Source organism: Oryzias latipes, chromosome 16 (genome assembly GCF_053564925.1).
Source record: "Oryzias latipes strain Hd-rR chromosome 16, Olatipes_Hd-rR_3.1".
Classification (NCBI taxonomy): Eukaryota; Metazoa; Chordata; class Actinopteri; order Beloniformes; family Adrianichthyidae; genus Oryzias; species Oryzias latipes.
The window spans coordinates 30,564,413-30,578,623 of record NC_136252.1 but is presented as its reverse complement, the minus strand read 5'-3'; the positions used below and the strand labels follow the sequence as shown (position 1 = coordinate 30,578,623).

At 40.2% G+C, this 14,211-nt stretch overlaps 2 protein-coding genes across 4 annotated transcripts; one reads left to right on the top strand and one right to left on the bottom strand.

The window, feature by feature from the left end:
* The first annotated feature begins 4,703 nt into the window (after window positions 1-4,703).
* On the top strand, window positions 4,704-12,015 carry tnfaip8l2b (tumor necrosis factor, alpha-induced protein 8-like 2b). Of its 3 annotated transcripts, XM_078932703.1 has the most exons (4): window positions 4,704-4,978; window positions 7,175-7,279; window positions 10,497-10,820; window positions 11,283-12,015. In XM_078932703.1, exons 3-4 carry the CDS (start codon window positions 10,503-10,505, stop codon window positions 11,523-11,525), a joined length of 561 nt encoding a protein of 186 aa, XP_078788829.1. In that variant the 5' UTR covers window positions 4,704-4,978; window positions 7,175-7,279; window positions 10,497-10,502; the 3' UTR covers window positions 11,526-12,015. The 3 variants fall into 3 exon arrangements, with proteins under 3 accessions (XP_078788829.1, XP_078788830.1, XP_004078400.1); XM_078932704.1 differs by lacking the exon at window positions 7,175-7,279 and having other exon boundaries at window positions 4,899-4,978; XM_004078352.5 differs by lacking the exon at window positions 4,704-4,978 and having other exon boundaries at window positions 7,088-7,279.
* Window positions 12,000-14,198, bottom strand: lysmd1 (LysM, putative peptidoglycan-binding, domain containing 1). Its single transcript, XM_004078351.5, has 3 exons — window positions 14,064-14,198; window positions 13,575-13,870; window positions 12,000-12,905 (listed from the first exon to the last, which is right to left on the bottom strand). Exons 1-3 carry the CDS (start codon window positions 14,181-14,183, stop codon window positions 12,746-12,748), a joined length of 576 nt encoding a protein of 191 aa, XP_004078399.2. The 5' UTR covers window positions 14,184-14,198; the 3' UTR covers window positions 12,000-12,745.
* Window positions 14,199-14,211: the final 13 nt, after the last annotated feature.

Genomic DNA, 14,211 nt, shown 5'->3' with positions numbered 1-14,211 from the left:
ATACTTAGGGTGGTGCCCAAAAGACTATGTGAGGTCACAACAGATTACAGATTACAACGTCAAGATTTCAGTGAAAAAGACTCAGAGATACATTTGTTTGCTTTTTTAAATGTCATCTCAAAGGTTTGCAGTTTTTCTTGCATGAATTTGTCCGTTGAACACATTTTTAGTCTTCAGTGTGCCACTAACTAATTTACGTGTGTGTTGCAACAGTCTGAGAGTAATACAAAAAATTAAAATAAATATGTGTGAGCATAGTTTTGCAAGATGATTGATTAATTAGACTGTTCCCCTAAAGTGACATGGATGTGGCAGTGCTGACACGCCGTCCGTCTCAGTTTATTCTCTCCACTCGTTCGGATTCACCTGAAGAAAATTACCAAGACAATTGCTAAACAAACTTCTATTAGAAAATACATTATTAAATATATATTTTGTTTTTCTTGCTGAATTTTTTGCTTGTTAAAAAAATGTCAGCCTGCCGTAGCTGGTGAGGAATTCAGGCACCTCCACAAACACCTGAAGGTATTTCAGTGATTCCCTCAGGAATGCCTTTGTCCATCTGCTGCAAATGTGGAGGACCTTACAACCCTAAACGGTGACAGATGACAATCTCACTGTTTGTTTGTTTTCTCACCTCGTTGCATCTCCAACTACAAGCTGTTACAGGAGTACGATATTAGCCTCAGGGCTTCAGATGGAATTGGAAATTAAGCCTCGTTTGTAAAAGCCCTAAAGTCTGATTGAATTCAGAAAAGAAAGAAAAAACTCTTTTGGGGAGAACATTCCAAAAAAAAACAGGCTAAAGCTTTACTTTCTTTTTAAAACAAGTTGATATTTTGTCTTCACTGTAATTCATGTCTCAGCTCAGGCCTACGGAAAAAAAAATTCTCTTTCTGAACTATATATCCTGCACTTGAAAAAAAATACATTAAGATTTTCTGCAGAGATAAGACACCACCACCTTCTTCTGAGTATTTTTTGACAGTATGTGCTCTAAATAAGTAGATGACCTTGTCTCGGTTTTGCTCATTTGACAGAACTGCGGCACACAGCATAAGAGCGATCATTCAGTACGAGACAACAGTCAAGGAAATATCTAGATGACAAACAGTTGAGGTGAAAGCCCAAAGAGATACAAAAAAACTTTATTGATATCCGTGGTACTAAAGTAGAAGTTCAGACCACATTCAATATAGCATAAAGGACGTCTAATAACACGTCATGCAGTTGTTAAGAACTAACCTAAAGGATGTTTACATTTTTAATGACTTTTTAGAAACTCCTTTTGGTCTTCAGTCTTTCACAGCCCTGCACTGAACAAAAACTCTGACAATTAAACTCACCTCAACTATGCAGTTCAGAAAATAATTAATTTGGCAAATATTTACAACACATTTGCAAAAACTGAAACCAAATCTGCAAAACTATCATAAGTAGCAAAAAACATGCAAAACCAAAACAGATGTGAAAGTCTGTACATGCTGATACAGTCATATTTGGGGATGTGGCCACCACTTTTGTCAGCTTAGAAGATACACAGACTTCAAGCTAAAGAGGTCGATTAATGATGTTTTTCTGTTTCCTGTTGGATCCTCACACTATGCATGTCAAAAGAATGGGGAGTCAGCAAATTCTTTGTTTCTAGAAAAGCAGGAAAGCTTAAATTCTGCATAGCTAAACTTATTTTATTTGTAAATAAATCCATTTGCATTCAAACTGCCTTATCAGCAGTCAAAGCAACCATTGTGATCCTACTGGCTTCAGAAAATCCTAAAACATCCGTGCTTCAGAGATGCAAACGTGAAAAAATATCAATGTTAAAGTATGTCAACAATCTGCATTTGACACAAATCAAAGTATAAAGTTTGAATTGGCTTTGTTTAAACTGGAAATAATGGGCAAAAGTCATGACACACAGTCAAAAAACAGTGTTTAACAGTGTTTTTATTGTTTTAGACATTAAGCTTAAAAAAAACTTCCTAAAAATCACTACAATTAGTGAAACTAAATTATAATTTTAAATCATGGGCTACTAAGTTGAAAAGTTTTTTAACTTCTTTAGTTTTTGAATGAGGTATTTTCCATTTTATCATGAGTCTGGATAGTATATTGTTGATGAAAAAGGACCAGGACTTTAAGTAATAAAGACTTTTGAACTATAGCACATGAAAAAATAGACCAAACAGATATAACATAAGAGACTCACAGTATTTTCTCTGGGCAATTATGTTGTATTAAATTAAAACAAGACCAATCCTTTTGTCCAAATGTTGCTTCCAGCCCAAAAGAAAAAAACAAAAAAAGGCAGGAAAAAGTTCTGTGCAGCAAAAATGCCAAAAACCATGAGGTAGATAAAAGTAAGAATTGTGACTAAAATCCACCGTTTAAACAAAAACAATAATGTAAAGATGTTTATTTTTTATCAGAATGCAGTAAATTGTGCGATTTGACAGTATTTTTTTTATGTATGTTTTACCTTCTAATGTCTTTTTTATGTGTGTAATATGTTGCATATTCTTAAAGAAAGTTTTAAAAGTGCAAAAAAAACACATTTATTAAAGCTTGTTTTATTTTAGGTAATAATTTATGTTTTCTCTTAAAGTTAAAAAAAATATTCAACTTTTATTTTGCTTATTTAAAAGCATGTGAATGTTTTGTTCATTAAACTTCGTCTCATCAGTCAAACATCCCAGAGATTTGTTCCGTCAGGCCTTATGTTAACCACTGTTTGCTCTCTTGAATTTGGAAGATTTGGGGAGTTTTCAGGATGTGTGGGAGAAGCAGCTGTGGAATGGGGATAGTTTTAATCATATTTTCTAAATTAGACATAATGCAATTGTACTGTAGACCACTCAAACACACACACACACACACAAAAAGGAAAATTAGAGGCAGAAACTGAAACATTAGCAACTAAAAAAGCATATCTAATGAGAAAAAAACAAGCGATCGGAGACTAGTTCTGATTTGTCTTTACCACCAAACAAAAGCCCTGACGTGAGACTACTGAGGCCAGATTCTTGTGCTGAGGAGCAAACAGCATCATCACAGGTGCTTTCTATCTAGAACCTGGAGTAAACATGAAGTGAAGTGAAATCAGGTCATAAACTATTTTAATTTCGTAGTGTCACTTTTTGAGAATTCCTTGTTTGAAGAGCATCGCAGTTGTTTGCTGTAAGCAGCTCCCACTTCCAATGAAAAGCCAAAACTCTCATGTTCACACGTCGCTACGTAAGCCTGAAAACAGTCGACTTCCTAACGACAAAAAAAAAACAAGTGGCCATTGAATGCACTTTGACCAATCAGGGACATGAATTTGGCTGCACTTTAATTCACAGAAGTGCCAAAAGTTTGATAATCATAAGGGAGGAATTAACAATTGCAGTTTGTGACCAGCCAGAATTCTATGACACTGATTCTTTCCAATATCGGAATAGAGCTGTGAAAGAAAAAGCCTGGAGTAAGATTTGCCAGATTTGCTCTGCTTCAAGATTTCATCCCTAGCCTCTTCCAACTGTACGTGGCAGACATGTGCTAGTGAACTGTAGACAAAAAAAAAGGCAAAAACCGAAGCCCTCCCTGCTTGTCTAGTGTGGACATCAAGGACTAAATGAGAGTTCAAGAACCCCCTTTAGCTTGTTCTTGGATGACTGTCACATGCCCTGTGTGTCCGTAGCTTCAGAATAACCTATATTTTTGTGTAAACTAAGAAAAAAATAATATAACAAAGCCATACATTTTAAAACCATTTAGGTTAAAGTTTGTATTGTTCGTTATTACTTTTAATGTTTCTCCTATGTGTATATCTATCTATCGATCGATCTATCGAGAGAGTGAGAGTGAGAGTGAGAGATATACATACATATATATGTAGTTCAGTTTAACACTATGAAAATGTTGTAATATTTGTATCAACAATAATACTGTGGATTGTATTTCTTTTGCATTAATTGTCATGTTTTTTTTAGCGTTTGATGTATAATAAAAGTATGATGATCCAAATTACTGTTGATTTTTTTTCCATTTCAAAACGATGTTACATTTTTTTTAATCCAAGTGGTAACTTGGTTTTGGGACAAAGCCTGAAGAAGTGTTTGGATGTCACAAACACGGGAAGAGAAAAGCACAAAAAAGACGATCAACCAGGAGACTTCCTGCCAATGAGGAGTTTGGTGAGGTTTAAACTTCTGGCTTCCTCTCTGCACAGCTGGTTACTGCTGACGGGCGTTACTAGGGCTCATCTTCCACCTGACTCAAACTGGAAGTCTCCAGGCGTACATGTACCTTTCTGACCTCAGCGGTTGTGAGGACAGTTACTTCTGTTTTAGTCATCTCGTGATAACACACTGCCATTATGTGGAGCAACCGTGTGAGCCTCTGCTGATCTTTTAATGAAAGATACGGGACATGGAGTAAGATCCTCTCATTATGTTTGAACCAAACAAGGCAGCTGCGTAAGCTGCGCATGCTGGAGAGCTGAGCGTGACCTCTTTCTAGCACAAACAGATTCGAGGGTGTTCACACACATACAGATGTTTAGCTGAGTTCACCGTGTTAATGCTTCCTTGTAAGATGTCATTATACGATAAAGAGGAAAGCATCAGGAAACCGCTTAAGCACCGCTTCCTGTCTGTTGCCATGGTGACCACCTCTTTCTGCTGTTGCAAACTTCACCGCGACTTAACTTCGTCTTGCAGGCAGGAAGGGTAGAGGGTGGCAGAAAAAACAAAGAGGCAGGTGTGTCTCCATCGCCATCCGATGGGCCGATCTCCCAAGCAGACACTCCCCCCGTGGTCCAGCTGGGACCCCGCCGCGACCCTTTCTAACATCTGACTGTGATTATTTGTGTGTATTCGTGTGTTTTTCTGAATGCTGGGAGCCTCAGACAGCAGCACAGCTGGATGTCATTCAGACGAAATACTCTGACCGATGACCGCAGATCAACAAGCGGGGGACACTTCCTGTTTCTCCAAAGGTTTGTCAACTTCTAAACTTCAGAACAGCAGCCATGACTGTTGGAGCTATTGAAGAGCTAGCAGTCACTCAAGGTTCTATTGTGAATAATGCACAGGTAAATTTCTGTTTCTTGCACAGAGAAGACTAACAGCTCAAAACAAAACCTCATTCGTGCAGTAAAGTTAGTTTATTACTTTATGGTGTGGTAGTGAAAACCATCTATCTTCATAGAGTCTATGATAGAAAACTGAAAAGTTTTCCCAGTTTATTTTAATTAATTTTAATACAAACCTGTGTCATTTTCTAGAGCAGTTTCTGGAGAGCAAAAATCCCTACAACCTCTGAGTTGTGGGAGGGACTGTTGGCGCGATGCAATCCTGCCCCCTTTCGCCTCCCCATGCCTGAGAGCTCTTTATTTACGTGCTCTCCTGCTAGCTTACAGCCTCTCTCGCAACAAGAATGGCAAGCAATGTTGGAGACGAGGAAAACAAAGACGTTTGGATGCATCAGAAAGGAGCGGAGAAGGGAGTTTTTGGCCACCTACATCACAAATTTGCTCTTAGTTGAACTGCAAATTTGAATTGGAACAATTTAAATTAAAAAATACTCAGAAATGCAATTTTAAACTGAATTTTTTATTATAATGCAACAAGAACATGTGTGTTGCTACGTTAAAGCCCTCGGCAACACATATCCAAGTAACCACTTCCAATGAAAAGTCTCTTTAAACACGCGTAAACACACTTTTCAGGCTTCCGGGGTTCAAAACTTTCATGGTCATTAATCGCTACGCAAGTATTTAAAGCGCCTATATCATGCAAAATCAACTTTTTTAATCTTTAAAAGAAAAAACATATTTGAGAAATACATTTAACTGTGTTTATAGGTATAATAGTCCCTGCAGAATTAGCAGAGGTTCGTTGGTTTAGTGTGAGATTCGGTGCCATCCTGGGCTCAGGTTCCTGTAACCCAGAAGGAAAAAGAAAGCCCTGAGCGGTATTTTGATCCATTCACACATTTCTGAGTATTTCTATCAAAAACCTGTGCTCTGAGCACCAGCCCCTCCCGATCAAACGACTAGTTCCTCAAATTTTGACGTACATAAGTGAGTAACAGCAAGAGTCTGAACTGCTAGCACCGCCCCCAGGCTAACACACACACCCACTTTCTATGTGGAGCTAGCGGTGATCGGCAATGCACGTTTTCATTTTATATGAACAATCCACGCAATCCACAATCCATCTTTACAAAAGTTTGAATGTTGTTTGTTTTCATGGGCAAAACACAGTCACGCTGTAGAGGCCGGCTCTAGAATAATGTCATGAAATGGGCGGCGCCCACAAGGAGTGAAAGGCGGAGCCTCAGAGATCGAGTCGTCTTACTTCCAGGTAGGAAAATGAGCCGTCAAAAATCATTTGCATTGCGAAAGGTAATATATTAGCATAAATATGGATATAGTTTACTCTGAAAGACTTAAGAATAGCATGATATAGGCCCTTTAAGTCAGAATCTACATGCGGCCATTGAACCCGCATCACATGTCCGGTGTGTACGTAGCTTTAAAAACACCAAAAACTCGATTTTCATCAGAGGGGGTCTTTAACGTTTAAAAAAAACAAAAAAAAAGCTAAGTGGTAATCTTTAAATGCAAAAAAGAATAAGCAAACTTGAGTGTGTTTAGGACTTGTGTGTGAACTTTAAAAGCGTGCCAAGCGCATGTTTATGAACCAGTGAGATACCCTCCCGCCACCCGTTTGGATTGGGGCATGGATTGGGGCGGGACCCATGTGTCGCTGACAGGAGCCACATTCCAGCAAAGGTGAGCACAAACAAAAGAGGGTTAAGCCGCTCCCCTTTCAGCGGGTTGCACCGCTGAGATATTGTTAAATTCTTTCTGGGGTTTTCACTTGTCCGAACACGTAGAGCCACAACATCAGTATTACGCAGATCTGAGAGAGGTGGGGTGGGGGGGTACACAGATACAGAGTGTGGCGAGTGAGGACATGAGAGAAAGACAGGTTTCAAGTCGTTTGAATTTCAAAAGAAAATGCCTGCGAGAGAGGGAGGAAAAAGACTCACACTGAGGGGTGTGTCATAGCAATTTAGTTCCTCAAGGAAGTAAAACTGAACATTATCTTAAGACGGGCTGTTGAGCACTGACAGAGGCAACATAGGAGGGCTGTGTTTATGGGTTCTGGTTTTGTTTTTCATGAAGATGAGGGGATCTCGTTAACTTGACCAGCCTGAGCTGTCAGCCTGATCCACAGAGAACCATCTGACACCCACACCAGCAGGGAGGGGGGACTGAGCAAACACTCAGGTAAGACCTTTCCACTCGTGTGCGGGTAAAAGTGACAGCAAGAAGAGAAAAAATGGTCATTATGGATTCCTGCTTCGTACAAACAACTAATATTGTTTGTGGGCGAGCTGCAAAGCGCAGACTGAGTCGGAGGAATGACTGGAAACTAACCCAACTTCCCCAAACTGAGCACGAGTTGAGAGACACTCACTGTCAGACAGATGTAGAGCTCACGTTTTTGTTTGCACACTCTGGGTGTTGCTCGAGTCCCCAGGCGACGGACGATCCCCATCCCTGCTGATACGGCTTTGATTTGCAGCAGGTTAACACGCAACCCAAAGACAGAAAAGGTCCCGAAGTGAGGGGGCAAACGCTCGAGGTGCTTTTTGGGTTGACAGGGCTGAACCGACGGCTGTTTCACTTCCCTGTTGCAGATGTGAGGCAGGCTGGAACAACTCTGACAGTTGTGCGATGTTGAAAGAGACCTGCAGTTTGTAGAGGGTTTCAAAACACATTTGTATCTTCCACTTTACGAGGGCACTTCAACTTCTGCTTTTGTGGAAACTATAATTAGGCTTCATGTGAAGACAGAAAACCTTTTTAAAAGAAATGAAAATAAATAACAGTCCAGGAAATATGGTCTTTTTGATGAGTAAACTGTTCTGATTTCTCCAAAGGACAGATGATTTCTCTTCTCTTTCTATGTAACTGAATGTCATTTGTGCTGTTTTTTTTCTGAAGAGCTGTCAGCAAAAGTACAGCAGCTCATCCCCAAGCCTTCAGCTAAAACCCAGTGAGGATGAGAGCTTTAAGGCCTTCTGCACGCTAACAATTTAACAAAATGCAGTTTGATCGGCTCGGTCAAAGAGGGCTCTTCTGTGTAGCGGTTTCCCTTCACAAATTCAAATCCGCTGCTTGATTCTCTGATGGAGAGTAAACACCAACTCCTTCAGAACAACAAGAAACTGTTTTAGATTGCACACAAGTTGAAACATGTGCACAAGGCTGGAGCTCATTGGTACAATCTGAAGAATGCTAAGTATTTACCCATCCTTCCTGCCTAAAAACTCTACCAGGACTTTCCTGGACTGTCCATCCGTCTAGCTTTTAAAGATTCAACCCTGCAGGGTGGTGACGTTAATAGAACTGGTGACGTTGCTGCCTTTTCCTTAATGTAGACGAGGAGTGAAATAAAGGAACACTTGAACGTGTAATGCACTCTCTCCCTGCTGGATGTCAACAATAATGTTATAAACGCTTAAATCCCCTCTTCCATACACTTGTACCAACAAACTGCAGCTCAGAACAACCGACAAAACGATGTGCATTACAGAAAAAAAGTGCTATCATGGCAGTCTGCTGTTGTTGCAGGAAAATGTTCCGATGCTTTTCCTCCAAACAGCTTCGACCCCTGACAGGGCTGCTTCAGAAAAAGGGTTTGTGCGCAGTAAATGCCAAACAGTGAGCTGTCCCCTGCTGAGGGACTTTTACTGTGCATCATTCTGTCTAATGACTGCACACTGTGAACGCCTCTCATGTCCCTGCAGCCCTGTTTAAGTAAATAAAACATGATTGAAAAATGACTGCGAAACAGCTACCACACTGCTCTTCTTTCATTAAGGAAAATTAATCCAGTGGATGTCCCTTAAATCCCAAAGCTTTTCCAACAAAGACAGCTATTAGAAATTGACATTTCTTCTAAGTGAACGGTTTGGAAGTAAAACAGAAGCTGTTGAGGGAAAGAATGCATCCCATCTGATATGTATTATCAGAAAATAGTTGTCTGTGTAAGAAAATACCAGAGTCTGTTGCCCACACGCTTGGCTGTGCATGAGTGGAGTTGGGCAACATCATCAAACCTGCAGAAACAAAGGACAAGAGGCACGCATTAAAGCCGCCAGCAGGCTGACTAAAGGCCAACAAGCTGTTTTTTAATGCACAGGATGTTACTGAAACGGAGTAGCTGATGTTTAACTCAAACACTACGCTAACCACAGCAATAAAGGGAGCCACTAAAGATACAGGGTGCACACTTTCCATTCTTGCCGTATCGCAGTCAAACGGGCACGCGTGGACCTGTCTCAACTATGCAGCCTGCATGCTCCTCTCAGTACTTGTCTGCACAGGCCAGAACTGAGATTTGGAGGAGAAAGCGCCACTGAGGGATGATGTGAGACAGTCTTTCCGCTCAAGAAAGACCTGAATAACACAGGAAGACAGAGAGGGTACTCAGCCATCGCAGTGGCACGGATGTTTGCTAAAGATACTATATCTCTTAGTGGATTCTGTGCTTTCTCAGCACACTCGCATGTTGGATTAAGGTGGAAGAAAAGCAAATGACTCTGATTTAAGCTGTTGTGAGCCCAAAACGGAAGAGTTGGATATCTTTTTAGTACAAGCTTTGTACAGAAACACTTGCTCCATGCAGTGAAAGAAGCACGCAGCTTTGATACCACATTGTTATGTTTGTGATGTGCAAATAAAACCCTATTTGTCTTGCTCAGTCTCTGTAAGCCTCCGTGATAAGGAGATCAGATAAATAAAGTGCAGGTTTATTTCTCTATTTGAGGGCTCCGCTTTGAATGTTGCTGCTTCCATACAAGAGATTAGCAGGGGGGAATAAATTAGATTTAAAGGAATTAAGTCAAACTGTGTTGAAAATTAAGGATAAAAGCCGACTTTGTAGCTGCGTCGCACCGCTCCGTATGTGTGCCGATGACCTCCCGGGAGGTTCTCGGTGACGGATGCTGGGTGTAGTTAAAATCTCAGCGGAGAAATTAAAACTCTGTTGAGTCTCTCCATGACACCACGTGTGCGTGTCAGACAAAACAACAAACTCTGGGACCGACATGAAACTAAATAACGGCGCGTGTGCACATTTCACAGTTTTACTTTCAGAAATGAAGCTTGAAGTGAAAAACAAGCTAATAATTGATCGAGAAAGCCTGAAAAACAACCAGGAAATGCAAGTCGTCACATTGAAAAGTGAAAAAACTATATAAGCGTTTTCTGTATCAGTTCCCATGATAAAATATTTTATTACAACATCACCTACATTTAATAAACTAGAATGGCTGGTTTTACAGCACCTAAACTTGTGTTTGCCAAATGTGCAAACCTGACATCTAACTTTCACTTTTCAATCATCCATTTATCACTTTTATCTAACTTCTGTAGATGTTTTCACTGTCAAACCCCACAACAACAGCTAAATTTGATTTTTTTTTATGATATTCAGGCAACCATGGATGCATTCAGCTCCAAGGACATGGCCATGAAGGCACAGAAGAAGATTCTCAGCAGCATGGCCACCAAAAGCTCTGTGCAAATGTTTATCGACGACACCAGCAGCGAGATCCTGGACGAACTGTACCGGGTCTCCAAAGAGTACACAGGAAACAAATCAGAGGCCCAGAAGGTCGTCAAAGACCTGGTCAAAATCGCCGTCAAGATCGGCGTGCTTTTCCGAAACAACCGTTTCAGCAATGAGGAACTACGAGTGGCCCAAGACTTCAAGAAAAAGCTCCACACGGGGGCCATGACGGCCATCAGCTTCTATGAGGTACACACTTCCACGCATTGCCATTTACCGTGAAACTGAATAGGTTTTGGTTGCAACACACCTTTCAGAGATGAAATGGCTTTGGAAAGGTGAGAACTGTACAAACTGCAATAAAGGACTTAGATCAAAATGAGAAAACAAGGGTATAATTAAAGCTGGTAGAAACTAATTATAACTTAACATGTCATCTGCTCTTGCATACCAGAGTTAGAATCAAACTACCATGACTTACATTTTTTTTAATTGTGTATTATTTTTCTTTAATTTTATACTTTAGGAGACTTTATGAATATATAGAACAAATGAGTAAAATAGAGCATTTGTTGCATTTACCTGTTAAAAGGGAATGGTTTTAGCTCTTAATTTCCCATAAACAAAGACATTTTTGTGATTCTCTGTCTGTTGACACACAATGATGTATTGCCTAGGAGTTAAGGTCATAATTCCAACTTCTTCACACAGGTGGACTTCACATTCGACAAGACCGTGATGTCAGAGATTTTAGCCGACTGCAGAGATCTGCTGCTAAAACTGGTCAACACCCACCTCACCCCCAAGTCTCACGGCCGCATCAACCACGTCTTCAACCATTACGGTGACCCTCAGCTCCTGACCAAGCTGTATGACCCCAATAGCAACTTCCGGCCCAACCTCACTAGGATCTGCAAAGGACTCAACAAACTGGTGGAGGACGGGACGATATGACACAAAAGCAGGATACGTGCCACAGACACTGGGAGACGCGTCAAAGACTGGAATGTTGGACCTTTCTGCTGAACTGCCGCCATCAATGAGGGAAACATTCGTGCTCCTCACTGTTCAGAGGACATGCTGGAGAAGTAGTTTGCCAATTCTGTTATACAAGTGATGCATTCATTTCCAATTCAAGTGTGCCACTTTGAGTAATTATAATTGGAAATCAAACTTGAGAATGAACAGACTTGAACTCCATTTACTTCCAGTGTTCAACGGTCGAGACCTATAAATGTTTTACAGAACTACTGATAATGAGCAGCCTTCAGCCTTCATATTCAGCTGGTGGATTGTATGAACTAAAAAACATGGGAAAACACCACTTTAGGTCAGTACTGCCATCTAGTGGTTTACAAGAGAAACTTCAGCACCAGGAAGTGTATTGACTGAAGTTTTAGGACAATGATCTACAAGCAGCAATAAAGATGGTGAACAGACAAAACTTTATTTATTCCGACAATCATTCTGGACACTCGCAACACATTAAGATGAACTAATGGCTCATACATGCTAAAGCCCTAGTCTGAGGTAAAAAAAAAGGGTTTGTCATGTTTCAACAGTGTAAATGACTACAAAAGTAAATTCACATGGAGTAGAAATATGTAGCAGTGACTCCCTAAACATTTTTATATCCAATAGTGCCTTAGTTGAATCTAAAACATTTATTTTAAAAATTAGTTTTATAAAAACAGAACATAAAAGACTAAAAATATCCTGTCTTAGATTCTTTTCCCTTGGCTACATTACCTGTAAAGTGTATAGCAGTAACTGATCCACTTCTGGGCTGTTTGAGAGGCTATTTTTACTGTGAATTTTTAAAAAAAGTAGTATAAAACTGTGTCAAATGATCAGACCAACATGTGACAAAAATTCACATTTCTGATCTTACAGATTTCCTGAATGTGAGAAAATCCAAACCTTCTACTACCACATGGAAAAGTTTGGCTTTTCTTGGTGTATGTTTATGGTCAAATTTCCAATATGTGTGTATAGTTGAAAGAGAAAAACAAAACATATTTGAGAAATACATTTAACTGTGTTTATAGGTATAATAGAGCCTGCAGAATTAGCAGAGGTTCGTTGGTTTAGTGTGAGATTCTGTGCCATCCTGGGCTCAGGTTCCTGAAACCCAGAAGGAAGCTGGTTCAAAAGTTGTGCCAGAAAAAGCGTTGTCATAATTCAAAGATCTCGTCCTCCCTGTCCCTCAGCCGTTTGGTGAGCGTGGTGACGGTGAGGGGCACTGCTCCGAGCGCTGCGTTGACGCTCTGCGATCTGGTTAGCAGCCTCCATTCAGGGCTTCTGCTTGAACAGGCAGCTTCTAGGGCTGCAACTCTGCAAGGAAAGAAAAGAGACGTGACATTTTGAAGCTCTGAACACGTATTCCCATCACCTTCCTGGCTTGATTAAATACATTTATGAATAATGCCAATGTAAAAGAAATGTATAAAATGACATGTTTTAGCTCTCTGAAGAGTCGACTGGTCTAAAATTGAGGGAAAAGGCAAAAAAAAAAAACTTTTGAAGTTGAACCCAAAGTCCTTTAGAGAACATGAAGAGTGAAAGGTTCAGGCTTAGAAAAAAAAATGGATTCTAGGAAGCAAAACAATAGAAATAAGAAGTGGCTTAAACATTTGTGCAATCCTACGCAAACAGGAAACACAACCCTAAGGCAGAGACAAAGTACACAATGTTTTAGCAAACAAAACATTACAAAAAAAAGATAAACAGTATTGCCGCCTATTTTCTTTGAACAGATCAGGAGCTAACGTGGAAGCATCAGTCTAGTATTGAGTCAAAAGTTAAAGATTTCTATTTTTAGAACAGGTCATACCAAAAAGAAACCAGTTTTTTTAATAAAACACCAAATCCCAGAAGAGAAATCTTTCCAGAATATTACCAACCCGTTTATCTATGAGAGTGGAAACATGTCAAGAACTGTGTTTTTAAAAGAAACATCTTGACAAAAGGAGGTTGCATGTGAACCGCTGAAGCTGTCAGTACCTCTCCTCTGCATCCTGACATCTTCTCACTGCCGTCTGCTTGGTCTGGTTGATTCCTTCATCCAGTCTTCTCAGAAAATCCAGAGGTTTCAGGTCTGAAGGTCTTTTCCCATCATCGTCTGTCCTCTCAGAGAAGTTTGTCCCGTTCTGAACCACGACATCGTGAGAACTTTGTTCTTCACAGTCCTCAGACAAATGAATCCCTTTCAGGTCTGACAGAACAGGGATCGACAGAGACTTCTTCAGGAAAATAGAGTCGTTGGTGTAAAGCCTATTTGCTCTCTTGATTTGTTCCATCTGGAAGACAGAAGAATGTTGTTGTTTTTTTTTTAAACTAACAAATGTCAGAATCAAAAAAAATTATGTCATAACATAAAACCAATGAATAGATTTTACTTTTAGTGTGGAAACAAAAGATGTTCCTTGTTAATATTTCAAATTGTTTTAATTGTCTAAAGTAGGGAGTACAAATCTGGTTTATTATACTTACAGAGACTCCATACTTCAGGGCCAGACCTTGGAGCGTGTCTCCGGACTGAACCGTGTGTTCAACGTGTCTCTGGCGGACCGGAGACGCCGGCGACGATCGCATCAAGCTGCCGTACGACATAGCTCGGCTTCCGCGAAGAAGACCGCCT

Coding starts and splice junctions, on each gene's coding strand:
- tnfaip8l2b (XM_078932703.1), top strand. CDS start 10,503: ATGGATGCATTCAGCTCCAAGGACATGGCCATGAAGGCACAGAAGAAG. Junction 10,821..11,282: donor CGGCCATCAGCTTCTATGAG/GTACACACTTCC, acceptor TTCTTCACACAG/GTGGACTTCACATTCGACAA.
- lysmd1 (XM_004078351.5), bottom strand. CDS start 14,183: ATGTCGTACGGCAGCTTGATGCGATCGTCGCCGGCGTCTCCGGTCCGC. Junction 13,871..14,063: donor CCCTGAAGTATGGAGTCTCT/GTAAGTATAATA, acceptor TCTGTCTTCCAG/ATGGAACAAATCAAGAGAGC. Junction 12,906..13,574: donor TGTCAGGATGCAGAGGAGAG/GTACTGACAGCT, acceptor CTTTCCTTGCAG/AGTTGCAGCCCTAGAAGCTG.